This window comes from Lolium rigidum, chromosome 2, assembly GCF_022539505.1.
Source record: "Lolium rigidum isolate FL_2022 chromosome 2, APGP_CSIRO_Lrig_0.1, whole genome shotgun sequence".
Classification (NCBI taxonomy): Eukaryota; Viridiplantae; Streptophyta; class Magnoliopsida; order Poales; family Poaceae; genus Lolium; species Lolium rigidum.
This window is the reverse complement of record NC_061509.1, coordinates 78517510-78531755: the sequence shown is the minus strand read 5'-3', so window position 1 is coordinate 78531755 and position 14246 is coordinate 78517510. Positions and strand designations below refer to the sequence as shown.

The following is a 14246-nucleotide window of genomic DNA, read 5'->3' as shown; positions in this document are numbered from 1 at the left end:
GAGGAGCGGGAGGCATGCGCGAGAGGAGACGTTACAGTCCAGGCCGGTCCAGCATCCGGTCAGACCGGCGCCACGTCGGCACTCCCGGTCCCTGGCCCGGTCCGACCGGGCGACACGCCGGATCCAACCCGGCGCCAACCGGACGCCCCGCTGATGCCAACCGGGCGGGTTACTGCACGACACTGCCAGCCCCCGGTCACCACCCGGTCCCTGGCCCGGTTTGAACCGGACCGGCCGGTCCCAGGCCCGGTCGACCGGCCGCTAGACCGGTCGAGTCCGAGTCTGTCTCTACCAGATCTATTCTGGGTCGGTTATTTTCGTACTTTTTTCGACCTGAGGTCGTCCCGGACGCCTATATAAGTGCCCAGGACGCCCCCAAAGTTGCTTTAGACCACGTTTAAGATAAACCCTAGTTCTTAGTTGTTTGCTCTGCAAAACTATTGAATCCCTACACCATATTGCTTGATTTGGTGTAGATCTGAAAGTCTTGTGTGATCTGTTGTTTCATTGGGAATTAGAAGGTTGCAACTTACCGCTTCGTGGTCGGCGGCTACGTGCGCAAGTGTGTGGAGTTGTGAATATCTTGCAGGGTTGAGAGCTGTTGCATTGGCGACAGGGACCAATCGAGAGATCTCGTTGCGTCATACAAGTTATCATCCACTTCATCATCCGTGATTCTCCGCTGTGTTCATCCCGTGATCATCATCACCACTGTTGCTTACTGAGAAGATCGGGCCACCCATTATCACTCTTCCTCCTCAGGACCGGCCCGATCGACGCCGACCTCGTCGTACCGCTCCGCGCCCTACACCGTCCCCAATCGCGTGGTGAAGGAGGAGTCGGCGACGCCCGTCAATCCGAGGCGCGGCGGCGGCGGCAGCCGGCGTTAGCAATAGAGGCACGGCGGAGCCCTCCTCATCCTGAAGCCGGAGGTGAAGGAGGAGCAGGACGATGAGGAAGCGGCCAAGGCGGCGCGGCTGTTGGAGTACGAGCGGCAGCAGCGGCTCATCGCCAGCAGCGACGACCCCGAGGACTGCCCAGGGCTGCGAGCGGCGTACTTGGCGTCGCTGAACGACAAGGACGCCTGGAGGGGCGACCTCGACACGGCGATCGCCATGTCCATCCGCGACACCGGCAAGCCGCTCGTGGACCTCACCGACGATGGCGAGGCAGGACCAATCGGCCTGGTGAAGGACGAGCCCGTCGAGGAGCCCGACGAGCGCGTCAAGTAGGAGGTCATCACCGACGACATGTACAACTTCAACCAGTACTGCGACGCCTCCGGCCGTCGCAAGTACTTCTAGATTAGGTTTAGTTTAAATTTAGTCGAATCTCATTCGAATCTATTAATATATGCCAAGTTTGGATGAATTTAATCGAATCTCGGGCTCAAGTTTAAAATTTCTGAAATTTTGTTTGGAGAACGCGACTGGGGAGCGACATCCCCAAACATGGCACGAACAAGGCAGGACCAAGCGGCCTGGTGAAGGACGAGCCCGACGAGCGCGTCAAGCAGGAGGTCGTCACCGACGACATGTACAACTTCAACCAGTACTGCGACGCCTCCGGCCGTCGCAAGTACTTCTAGATTAGGTTTAGTTTAAATTTAGTCGAATCTCATTCGAATCTATTAATATATGCCAAGTTTGGATGAATTTAATCGAATCTCGGGCTCGAGTTTAAAATTTCTGAAATTTTATTTGGAGAACCCGACTAGGGAGCGACATCCCCAAACATGGCACGAACAAAATACGTCCCTCAAACGCTCAATCCGACATCGTTTGGGGAAGGCTTGGGGACGCGACGGGGAGATGCTCTTAGTGTCCCAATTGTGGAGTAGTAGATTTGTGTAATTTATTCCGGCTAGGCATGTAGAGACTAGTCAGTTGCCCGTCCCCATTCCCCCCTCTCGTCTTCTTGGAGGGAAACCTGCCATTTCGGGAAAGAATCGAACGCCACCGCCGCCGCCTCGCTCATCTCCCCGTCCGTCCAGGACCTCCGGGTAGGATAGGAAAGTAAAGGGAAGAAGAACCGGATGATGGCCGCCGACGAGGAGGAGGCCGCGACGGCCTTCGTGGAGACGAGCCTCGGCACCCGCATCGCCGTCTCCTTCCCCGCCCCCAACACCACCGTCGCCCACCTCAAGCGTACGTCCCCTCCCTCCCTTTCTTCCGTCCTCCTCCACTAAAACCGCCGCCTTTTCTTCCCCTACTCCGCGAATTCGGCCGCGCTGACAAAACCCTATTTCGATTCCTCTCCCCTTCCGGTCTGCCTCAGGCATAGTGAGCGACGAGCACGCCGCGTCGTTCCCCCGCACCGTCCAAATCGCCGTCGAGTACTTCAAGGTACGTACGTACGCACCTGCCTGCCTGCCTGCTGCTTCTTCAGTTCACGCCCACCCTGTCGTAAAACCCCAACCTTTGTTGCGGTCAATCTGGCTGGCTGATCACATCGCCGCTTGGCTTGGTGTGTCAATTGCGTTGCGCAGGTCAGACGAAGGGGGTCCTGGTACCACCTCGCCGACTCCGTGCCGGTCCGGGCCGCCTTCCACGGGGTCAGGGGGGCATGGCACCTCCACGCGCACGTCCTGCCTCACTCTGCCGCTGCTGCTGCTCACTCTGAATGCGATGTACACATGCTGCATCATGTGCTCTGCTCTCACCAAAATGCCATCGGTGACGCGGCGGTGGCAGCTCAAGGATCCGACGCTCCTTCGACGGACCAGCAGGATGGACACGGTCACCCTGGGGATGCTCATCAAGATTGCTATAATCCTGTGAGGGGGCAGCAGTTGGCAGGTGTGACCGAGGATCTGAGAGGGAGGAAACGTTTCAGGGTGAAAGAAGATGGAGACCATGATCAGCGTGTCCTTGCTGGCTGTGATGGTGGTTCTCTCGCCAGCCTCGTTCACTCCGTCAGACAAGATAGCCAGAACGAGTGCACACATAATTCAACGTCGAAAAGGATTTGCGCGGCGCGAGAGGATGGATTTTTGGATGAAGTGGGTGCCAATACTGTAGGTAGCGGTGGCGACGTCGCTGCTCGCTCAAAGATGCTTGAAGATGAAGGTGCTTGGGACGAATCATGTTGCCACGATGGACTGGAGAAGGAAGAGGATGCGATATCGGTTAGACCATCAGACCTGGCTGAACCACCAGCAGAGCTGCCTGATCATGAGGCCAAGTCCATAACAAATGATGAAGAGCCAAAATTCTGCTTCTCGGTGAAACAACCAGTTGAGTTGCATGATCATGTGGCCAAGCCCATAACAAATGATGAAGAGCCAAAACTCTGCTTCTCGGTGAAACAGCCAGTTGAGTTGCATGATCATGTGGCCAAGCCCATAACAAATGATGAAGGGCCAAAACTCTGCTTCTCGGTGAAACAGCCAGTTGAGTTGCATGATCATGTGGCCAAGCCCATAACAAATGATGAAGAGCCAAAACTCTGCTTCTCGGCGAAACAACCAGTTGAGTTGCATGATCATGAGGCCAAGACCATAACAAATGATGAAGAGCCAGAACTCTGCTTCTCGGTGAACGAGAATAACTTCTCTGCAGCCACAGAAAAACATGCTGATGAAGGGATGACACAGGAGAAAGTTGTTGAGCAACAAGATCACCTTGACATCTCAGGCGCTGAAGTAGTACTACAGAACTGTAACTCCAAAGATACCTCAGTGATTCATTCTGAGCATGTATCTGATTGTCATCAACATGAGGGGTCATCAAGGAGCTTCTGCAAGAGTTCAAACCGTGAAATGCTGACTGATCAGGTTGCTGACCGTGACCGTGTTTGCTCGGACGTTGAAAGGGTACCCCAGGATAAGGAAAATGATCATACAAGTGACCCCTTGCTGCATGATTTGGATGATTGTGCGCATATTTTAGGGGAAAAGCCAATCTGTGGCCAGAAGGAGCCATCGAGAGCTGAGGGGTGCAATAGTGCAAGCAGCAAGAAAGGAAAAGATCTCCCACCTTGTGTTGAGACATTCAAAGAAGTTAATTCTTCAGAAAAAGAAGCGACAGCAAACAAAGTAAAGGGAAAGGAACCATGGACAGCCAATGTATGCAACAGCGAAATAAGCAGTAGCAATGGAAGATATCAGTCACCTCGTGCTGGGTCCATGAAAAAAGGCAGATCTTCACAAAACGAAGAGATGGCACAGAAAGTTAAGGAAAAGGAAACATGGACAGCCAAGGCATGCAACGGTGAAAGAAGCAGGAACAAAGGAACTGATCAGCCACCTTGTGCTGGGTCCATGAGAGAAGGCAATTCTTCAGAAAAAGAAGGGGTGGCACATGGGGAGAATCAGAACACGAGAACAGTTACATTGGTCGATGTGGATGGAACCAAATGGGAAGTGAAATTAGAGGACTCTTTCGAACTTGGTCCGCCAGAAAGAAGCAGTTTTTCCTGGTCAGAAAAGGAAGATGCTGAAGAAACCCATAGAGGCTCGGCGAAACCACATCAGAATGCTGAAGAATGTCCAGAGGGTGCACCTAAAAATGGAGGAACTAGGGTACCGACCGAGAGGAGTGATCTTCCGCGACATGGTTCCTTCAAGACCCCGACCTCCAATGGTCCAACAGAATCAAATCACGCAGGGGCCACATCAGCTAATGGCGATGAACAGGGGGCATGGGAGAGAAGAAGGCGACCAAGGGCTGTAGTTCAGAAAATACCGAATAGCAGGGCAGCGAAGATGTATGGCTACAGGTAAATCTTCAGTTCATAGAGACCCATCTTGCTTACTGTTAACATTTCTTCACTGGATTACTTGAATGTACTATGTGTTTGAAATTTAAATGTTATATTTTTTGTTCTTGTGTTTGTGGATCTTTCATTCGTATATTGTTGTGATGTGTAGCAAAATTTGGGCCTTGTCTATGTTGAAAAAAGCAGTTACGGTTCTGAACCTGAACTTGAACTTGCTTAGTGATTGGATTAGTATCATAGAATTCTCTGGTTTTTGTTCTTATATCTGCCGCAAATATCGATTTGGTAATCAATCTGGAAATGCTACAATGTTGGTAAATTAAAATACTCCTTCCAAATAGATCGCATGGCTTACAAAAATATCAGTTTGTTGTCAATATCAAGAGTAGAGTTATTGCTGTATTTTCAAGGACAGATCCCATCACTAGTACCGGAGTTATCTTGAAAACCAAGATGATCTTTGATGTAAAGACAAAAGGTTTGACTAGTGATTTCCACTTGAATGTGCTACTATGTTCGAAGCAAATTTGCACATGTTTTAGTTCGCATGGAAAGTGTCCAAAACACCCAGCCCATGTGTGAAGATGTATGCTACAGGTAAATCTTCAGTTTATCGAAACCCATGTTACTTGTTACCATTTCTTCACTGGATGTGTTTCTGCCCCCACTATTGAACTGAGAAATGAGCATCATATTCTTAAAATTATTCCAAGAAGCGCTCAGATTGGTTTCCTCCACTTGACAACGAAAACTGAGTATGTATGCTTAGAATTATGTAGATGGTATTGCAAAAATAAGTGTTTTGGAAATTGATACTGTCCCGTTTAGGGTGATAATTGTTAGAAGTGAGACAACTTGCTTGTAGACATGTTAGTATATGGCATAAATGAGTTTTCTGTAATTTTGCCAATAGTTCGATCAGGGATACCTTAAAAGGAAGATACTAGGTAGAATGATAGGTTAAATTTGAATTTTTCTTGGTAATGCCTCAAATGCTTGTAAATAATAGTAGCGGTCAAAGATACCAGGTAGTATCGCATATTGAGTGGTACATTGAAATTTTGAGCATTTTCTATAATGCCAGCACAGCTATTACCAGATACGATTGCTTCTTGAATTTTGGTTTCATGTCTGAATTCGAGAACTAACGTAGAATAGACCTGCCTGGCAAGCAAGAGAAACTGAGTAGCACAGCCTATCAAATCAGATACCATAAGATGGTGACTCTGTGTAAAGAAAATAAGATTCTCCTTGCGTATGCTTTGCTTGAATCACGATGTTGCTGAAAATATTTTGCTCTGTTGCAGGTGAAAACCCGGAAAAGAATGAAGAGCGGCGCATTTTGGCATGGAGGGGGCAGCATGAGATGGAAAAATAAATATGCAGGAGGATCTTGCATTTTACCTTGGAGACCAGCTAAACTGACCTGAATGGACTGGTGTACTGAATGTGCGATGCTTTATTTGTCTCGTTGAACCTAAAGCTAAAAAATGCTTGGAAAAGACAGTGGGCGGCATCGGTTTTGTGTGGCACATGATCGCCTAAGTCCAGCATTGTCGTTGACAATCACCTCAGGTGCTTCGACCCCACTAGTTGTCCATCTGGTGCAGCTCTCAATCAAAAATATTCCGTTCCAATGGTGTGATGGACTCCTATATATTGTAGCCAGTTACTCTCCTTTTTTCTTTTATTAGACGTGATGTGGTCAATTAGATGATCTAAAGGCACGCATTGATTGAAAGCTTGATCTGTGTTGTGTTCTAATACCTGAATCATATCAATATTTTGAGGTACTACTACTACTGAGTTCAAATCAATTTGCAACCCCTAGCCGCCTCTCGATTTTTTTTAATTGAAGAACACTGTCCATATTTTGGGAACTAGTACTAAGTCTACTATGATCATGGTGTTTTTTTCGGGCATATTATTAAGTCTACTATAATTTGGAAAGGTGCTTGCTACCAAGTACCAACAAAATCAAGATGTTGATGGAAAGCAAGGACTGCAGGAAATTGCAACAGATGCAAACCCAGCACTGGTTGCAATTGGCTGTTAATCTGAGCATCCATGCACGGAGGACAGCTTATGCGGGGACAGGTTGCGGAGAGCTGCTGTGGTTGAAGGCAATCGAGATGCTGCTAATTCAATTCAGTTATGCTTTGTACGTTGCAGAAAGTTCAAGTCTGAGGCAATTTAGGATTCGGTTAGAAGAGGGTTTTTTGGTCCTTTGGCAACCAAGGACAATGGTTTGTAGCAGTTCACTAGCATTGTTTCTATCGTGATATCTTGGCCACACCTATCTGTTTGCGCAGATGATTAGCCTAGATGAATTTCTTCCTTTGTGATGACAGCTTCAACATATGATTACAGCTCCCTGGGTACTGTATGTATTCTCCACGGCAAATCCCTTGCTCTTGTGCTGTTAATCCAGGAACAAGATGTTTATGATGAATGTAATAGTCTGACTCATGTTCTAGCAGTAGCAACTTTTGATCTGACAATAGATACTTTTCTGTTGCCCTACCTAGTTAAACGATGTAATGGTGTTCACTGAAATAAGGTTGCTGTTCCTGTAATAAAAAAGGAGCTGCCGTTTCTGTGGTGAGTGTGGATATGTGGGATACAACATTACAATGGCATAATTTGCAAAGGGCTCTAGAACTTGCAGATGTAGATGGCTTGCCAAAAATTATCTACAATCAAGTGTATTACTCTGAGATAAGTAGCATTGTTCATCCTACTGTAGAAGGTGTTGAGATACCAAGTTCAATAGCACATTCAAACATACCTACAATTGTTCAAGTTATAAGCCTGTAAGAAGTAATAACAGCAGGGGATTTAGGATTTTGGAACATGCGCATGACACTAGTGGCACAACACAACAACTGAACTGAATCTGTAGAGCACACAGTTGTAACTCAATCTGTAGTTACAGTCTACGCTAGCTTCAAATACAATTGTGACAACCAAAGTCCAACACGATTCAGATAACAGCCGAGAGAGCAACGATCTAAGGCTCAAGAGGACTGAAAACAAGCATCATACTAGTTCCGATAAACGCAACTGACGGCAGACGTTTCTGCGTAAGCAGCAAAATGCGAAGACACCAAATCCGTTGGTTCATTCATATGCAACAACTTCCATTACAGACTACAGGCACGCAACCAAACACCACACAAGACAAGAGCACAACAGCGAGATACTACACCTACTCCACAACAGAGAACAGAGGATGAACCCTAAACAGAGGCTAGCTTCTAATCAGATCCCGCGAGCGACGGATCCCGCGAGGACGCCTAACCGCCGAAGCCGTAGAGGGTGCGTCCCTGGCGCTTGAGCGCGTAGACGACGTCCATGGCGGTGACGGTCTTGCGGCGGGCGTGTTCGGTGTAGGTGACGGCGTCGCGGATGACGTTCTCGAGGAAGATCTTGAGCACGCCGCGGGTCTCCTCGTAGATGAGGCCGGAGATGCGCTTGACGCCGCCCCTCCTGGCCAGACGCCGGATCGCAGGCTTGGTGATGCCCTGGATGTTGTCGCGGAGGACCTTCCTGTGGCGCTTGGCGCCGCCTTTGCCGAGACCCTTGCCTCCCTTGCCACGGCCCGACATTGATGCTGAGTTGGAATTGTGCTGGTGGAGGATTGCAGATTGGGGATTGGGGATGGTGTGGTGGAAAGATGCTGGTGGTGGAGAGTATTTATAGCGAAAAGGGATTGGGAGTTTGGGCGCGGAGGTGAAAAAATGGTGATCCGTGGGAGGCGGGAAGTGGAGCGTTGGATTGGGATGGGTGGTGGAGATTGCGTGCGGGTGGGAGGGAGCAGGGTTCGATCCGTGGGGCTTCCAATGGAAAGATGTGATTGGCTTATTTTTGGGAGGTCGGATTGGTGACGTGGCAGAGCGTGCTTGTGTCATGAGTGGGCTCGTTTTCGCCTAGCCATCGTGGAGCCAGGGCGGCGCGACGCAAACGGATTCTGTGCAACCGGGCCGAAAAATGCGTCTGGTATCACCTCCAGCGGGACGACGCAAAGTGATCGTGTCGTCCGTGGCTACTCAAATCTGGTCCAAATATGCGTCTCGGATGCATCTTTGCGGACGCACAAAGTGTCTGCTCGCGTCTAGCAGCAACCCTGCGTCGATGCGTCTTCTCAGACGCGCTAGCGACTGGCGCCGTTGCGTCGCTTCGGCAGTTTGCGCCACGTTAATGGCGATGCCTCAGCTGCCGAGCGGCCGTCGCCTACCTCCGCCAACCGCGTTAATAGCAACGCCACGCGTCCCGCGACCATCGCCTGCCTCCAGCCTATATAAAGAGGGCGCGCGTTCTTCTTCCTCATCCACTCCTCCATACAAACCCTAGCCGCCACAAGCTTCACCGTAGCGCCGCCTAGCTCTTCCTGCGACGGAGCCAGGGCCGCGAGGAAGTCCATGGCGGGTCCTGGTGGTCGGCGAGGCGGTCGAGGCCGCGGGCCTGGGCGCCCCCGGCGCCGGGGCAAGGGCCGCCATGGTGGAGCAGCTACGGCCCCACGCTCGCTGTCGCATGCGTCCTTCTCGTCTTCGCAGGACGACCGATGCTTCGAGGTCCTCCTTCGCATCGATGACGACCCACTCGGCATTAAGCGGCTCCCTGACAAGTTCTCCGAGTTCGTCGATGACGTCGAGCCGGCGCACTTGCAGGAGGCCAGCTACAACTTCTGCCGGTGGACTGTGGATGTCTTGTTCGACGGGCAGGAAGATGTATCTGCACACGGGGTGGGACAAGTTCGCTCGCGACCTCGCGCTCGAGCCTAGCTGTCAGGTCACCTTCCTCTACGAGGGGCGACGACGAGATGATCGTCAAGGTGTTCGACGACACAGCCTGCCGCAGGAACTACCACACCGGCGAATCCGGCTCGGACACCGATAGTTATAACTTAGAGTGTTCTTTCTTTGCAGCGAATATTGCTACGGGCCAGTCGAAGCCAGTAGTGAAGGTTTCTGGTTGTTCTTTCTCAGAAGAACCAACAGGGGCACCATCCCAAGCTGGATTTTCCAGTTTGGGTGACTGGGTGTGCTTCGAATGTTATTTCTTGGCAGCGAACAAACGGAAATCAACACAACTGATTTCTTTTTTTAAAATGTTTTTATTTGTGTTAGCCATGGTTCAAACTATGTATTAGTTTGTGTAAATCATGTTCCAAAATATGTATTAGTTTATGTAAAATAATGTTCCAATATGTAATGTTTGGAACTATGTTTAAATGGAGAAGAGGAAAAAACAATTAAACAAAAAATGCGTCGTCCCGCTGGAGCCACCCCAGACGAAAATGGACGCGTGGACAAAATCGATCATTTTATAGCGTCCGCGACGCGACGCAAACGGACGCGCGCGGACAATAAAATGCGTCGCGCCGCTGGAGATCCCCTGAGAGAGTGCGGAGGTTTGGCCTTATTTTATTATCGAAAAAATCACCAAACATGCCGTGACCGAGATTTTGCACAAAAAAAAAACATTCAGATTTTTCCGGCTGTCCTCCATCTTCTCCATTTCCCGTCCGCCGAGTTGTCTACTATAGTTTGCTGCCTACTTCGCTGCTCCCATTTTGTATCTGGTTATATAATTAGCAACAAAAGCATCATTGAAGTCTAATATAATTAGGTCACTCTGTTTGGCCAAAATAAATTTCACAAGAGACGGTCATATTAATTCCCACTTCTCATATTTTAGTTTGTACTAGTCACATATGCTCTCTGTTTTAGTTTGGCATAAGGCAACTAGTTTGCAACTTTGCATAAACTGATCTGAACAAAACAAATAAATTTCAAGCAGTAGCAAATTTTGCATAAACAATCTTGCAATTTTGACATAGTGGAGGAAATCGCATTGCATCAAGTATAGTGGCATTTCAAGCAACATCAAATTTTAGAAAGTTGGAATTATATTAGACCAAACAGATTTTGTAAGCATGGTTGAAACCTAGCATGAACGTGTGTACGACTGCTGGCTCCCGGGATTCACTGATCCATGTGCAGTATTTTTTTTTTAAAAAAAAGGAAGAAAAGCACATGAACAAAAGGAATCTCTGGAGAGGGGAAAGGGGGCGCTCACCGGCGGGGCGGCGCGGGGAGCTTGTCATCAAGCGCGTCGACGAGCGGTGTGGCAGGGGCGAGACGCTTACACCAACACCTACTCCAACACCTAAATCACATAAAGCATAAAGCATTACACTTACTCCAACACCTAAATCACATAAAGCATAAAGCATTACACTTACTCCAACACCTAAATAACATAAAGCATACTTAACAAAAAAATATTAATAAAACATGGTATAGTGGGAATTCCTGGTTCTCTCCTTTTTTCAGGCAATTTTCCTTCAAAGGAATAATTAGCAAAAGCATTGTAGTGATAGCTTCATTGGGAATCTTTCTTATATTAGTAACAATATATTGCATATACTTATAACAAGGAGGTAATTTAAGTGCCTCGACTAAAGGAATTTACATGCATAGATTCTTTAGTAATTCAACAAACCTCTCACATCTAGCATTATTTTGACTTTTTGTTGCCACTTGGGGATATGGTACGGGTCTTTGTATCCATGGATCCTTTCTTTACCTTGTTGTTGCAGATATTTCTTCTTCTTGATCTTCTTCTTTGAAGGTTGAGGATCATCTCTTGCATTAGATTTATTTTCTTCATCATTCTCATTATCTTGTTGTCCTTCATTAGCTTGAGATAATTCTCTTCATCATTATTATTATTATCTTCAGTTTGAGTATCAGAAATAGATGTATCATTTACTTGTTCTTCAGAATCCCATTAGCTTCAAGACGAAGAACACTCTCTCTCCTCCATTGTTCTATAGCTTAATCGCGTGGATATCCCTCCCTAGCCAATCAATCACCACAAAACTTTGGGAATCGAAGGAGGAGGGGTGATACGTTGCAAACGTATCTATAATTTTTGATGCTCCATGCTTGTTTTACACCAATTTATATATGTTTTGTTTATACTTCATTGCACCTTTATACATTTTCCGGCACTAACCTATTGACAAGATGCCACAGTGTTGTTCCCTGTTTTCTGTTGTTTTGTATTTTAGAAAAGTTGTACAGGAAATATTCTGTTGAACTAACTGTATTCAGAGGATCTATCATGAAACTCAAAAATTTATAAAAATAAATACAAGAAAAAGAAAAGGTGGGAGTGTCCCACCGGGGTCAACGCCGGTGGTCAACTCTTGCGGACCGCGTCGGTGACCACACCGCGGCGGCGCTACGACGCACGCGCGGAGGCGCGAGATGGTGCGTTCGGCGCACGGGTTCACGAGGAACCTCCTGGTGGCGCCGCCGCCATTTATTGGCCGCCGGAGCAAGGCCAGCATCGCACGGCCGCGACGATGGACGCAGGCAAGCGGCGCGGCGGCGGTACAGGGGGAGTCCAAGCAAGCGGAGGGCTGCGCTGGAACCGGCAACTCACTGTGAGCGTCGTGGAGGGGTCAGCCAGGCCGGGGGAGGCCAGAGGCGAGCCAATCGATGGCAAACGGAGTCCGGGCCGGCGAGCTCGTCGACGGAGATTGTGGGATCCCAAGGTCAATTCCGTGGGGGGGGGGGGACGAGCAAGGACGACGAGGCGGTGATGGAGGTGTTCTCAAATGCTCGCGGGGTAGTCCAGAATGGCGGCGAGGGCCGTCAGTCGTGGGGCTAGGGTTAGGGTTTCCTATTTGGCTGTGAAACAGAGAGAGGGGGAGGAAGAAGAGTGGCGTCTAGGGTTCCTCATGGCGTCGGAGGAGCTCTTGTAGGCGACAACGAGGTCGGCGGTACGAATCATGGTGCATCGAGCAAGGGGAGCTCGACAGCGAGTTACTTCCAGGAACGAAGATAGGAGATTTTTTTTTGAGGTTAAACATGCCACTTTATTGAATAATAATGTTATTCAAGATACAAAGACCTTGTGGTGACCCTGCATACCACTGCATGTTGTAGTATGCCAGTCGTTGACATAACATGTGCGAAGTACCAATCCGCAAATATTACATCCCTCAGAGTAGTACAACAGAACATAGCTGGTTCATAACTCATTCATTTATTATTACAAGCCATATGTACATATCATCACAGAGTTCCTCCTGGGTCCAGAGAGGAATACTCCTGGGTTCCAGGTGAACCCGACTTAGCTTACAATATAATAGTCTTAGCAGGTAATACATTTATTCTATTCGAGCAGCGAAGTACTAGAGTGTTCGCACTGCTCGGTTACTACAGCGACTCCATGATCCTAGACTTGTTCTCCTTCGGAACCGTCCCCGGCTCCGTAGACTATAAGGTAGTCTACTCCTTCTACACCTCCGGAGAGGTCTGGCTCTTCATAGCAGATCCCATCTGCTCCTTCTTGGTCGTCGGTGTCCTCCTCAAGACGATTCAGGCAATCTAAGCAGGGGATTATAAGAGGTATGAGTACGAGCGTACTCAACAAGTTCATTATAGGAAAGAGGTGTTTAATGCACTAGCTACGGCATTAGACCAGAAAGTCTAATACCAATGCAGATTTTTGTAATCATTTCTTCAAAAGGTTGCTTTTATTAAGAAGAACTATGTCCGTCAGCCTTCACCGGTTTACTAGAACTTCATGGAGTTCCTTTCTGGCAGTGTTCGCAGTTCCAAAACCCGGAACAGGGAGTGACAGGTCACGATTCATTACACTCGCGAGAGGTGTGTTGCTTTACCCATAAGAGATCTTAACCTTGGTGCCAACCGGGCAGCTTTCCCGTCCACACTTCCGTTGGTGTGAGGCCCGGTATAAGGTCATAGCCAAGTTATACTCCTCCGCTACCTCGCACACCCACCCTTTGTTGCAATCCCCGACCCTGGGTCCTCGCCGGTGCATACCTTTGTGGATAGCCCCCGACCACAACAACAATTCAGGGCTATCTACCATAAATTCCTTCGCCGGTAGATGCAACCCATCATAGACCGCATTACCGTGGGGACTTTAACGGGTTCCCCACCTTACCGCTTGTCCTTAACTGGATCAAGTGTCTACGGTAAGCGCATCCGTTGATGTACAAGAGGTGGAAGTACAACTGACTATTCCGTCCCACTCTAGATCTTATGGTTAACACGAGTTTTACGGCACAAGAATCACTGGACAACATTTGTTGTTTAATCCTATATGGATATAAACCCTTGCAATGGAACCTCCACCATAACAACACATACCATGGTTCCATTGCCCACCACTTAGTCATATTCATAGTTATGAAAAATAGCATTTTTGCTTTTTATGCAAGAGTGATAAGTATAGTACTTTGCAATTAATTTGGTAAAAATACTCAAATGACATGAGAAAACGATGAACTTGCCTGAAGACTGCAAAGTGTTGCAGTTGGAAGGTGTGGACTAACTCTTGTCCTCTGTTTCTGAAAGATAACATCATTGTCCGATAAGGGCAATGGTTAAAGAAGCAAATATGCATGCTTTCCAGTTTTAGGGTTTAGTTCCCCCCTTCCCAGTGCTTTATTATTTTATGTAAGAGGTGATTACTAAGAACAA

General features: G+C 48.2%; 1 protein-coding gene across 2 annotated transcripts; it reads right to left on the bottom strand.

Moving 5' to 3' along the window:
* Nucleotides 1-7821: 7821 nt before the first annotated feature.
* Nucleotides 7822-8336, bottom strand: LOC124691986 (histone H4). Of its 2 annotated transcripts, XM_047225288.1 has the most exons (2): nt 8283-8327; nt 7822-8231 (listed from the first exon to the last, which is right to left on the bottom strand). In XM_047225288.1, the coding sequence occupies exons 1-2, from the start codon at nt 8325-8327 to the stop codon at nt 8016-8018; spliced, it is 261 nt and encodes an 86-aa protein (XP_047081244.1). In that variant the 3' UTR covers nt 7822-8015. The 2 variants fall into 2 exon arrangements, with proteins under 2 accessions (XP_047081244.1, XP_047081245.1); XM_047225289.1 differs by having other exon boundaries at nt 7822-8336.
* Between the last annotated feature and the right edge of the window lie 5910 nt (nt 8337-14246).

What these genes read in the sequence shown, in the direction of transcription:
- LOC124691986 (XM_047225289.1), bottom strand. Translation starts at nt 8,327, where the DNA reads ATGTCGGGCCGTGGCAAGGGAGGCAAGGGTCTCGGCAAAGGCGGCGCC.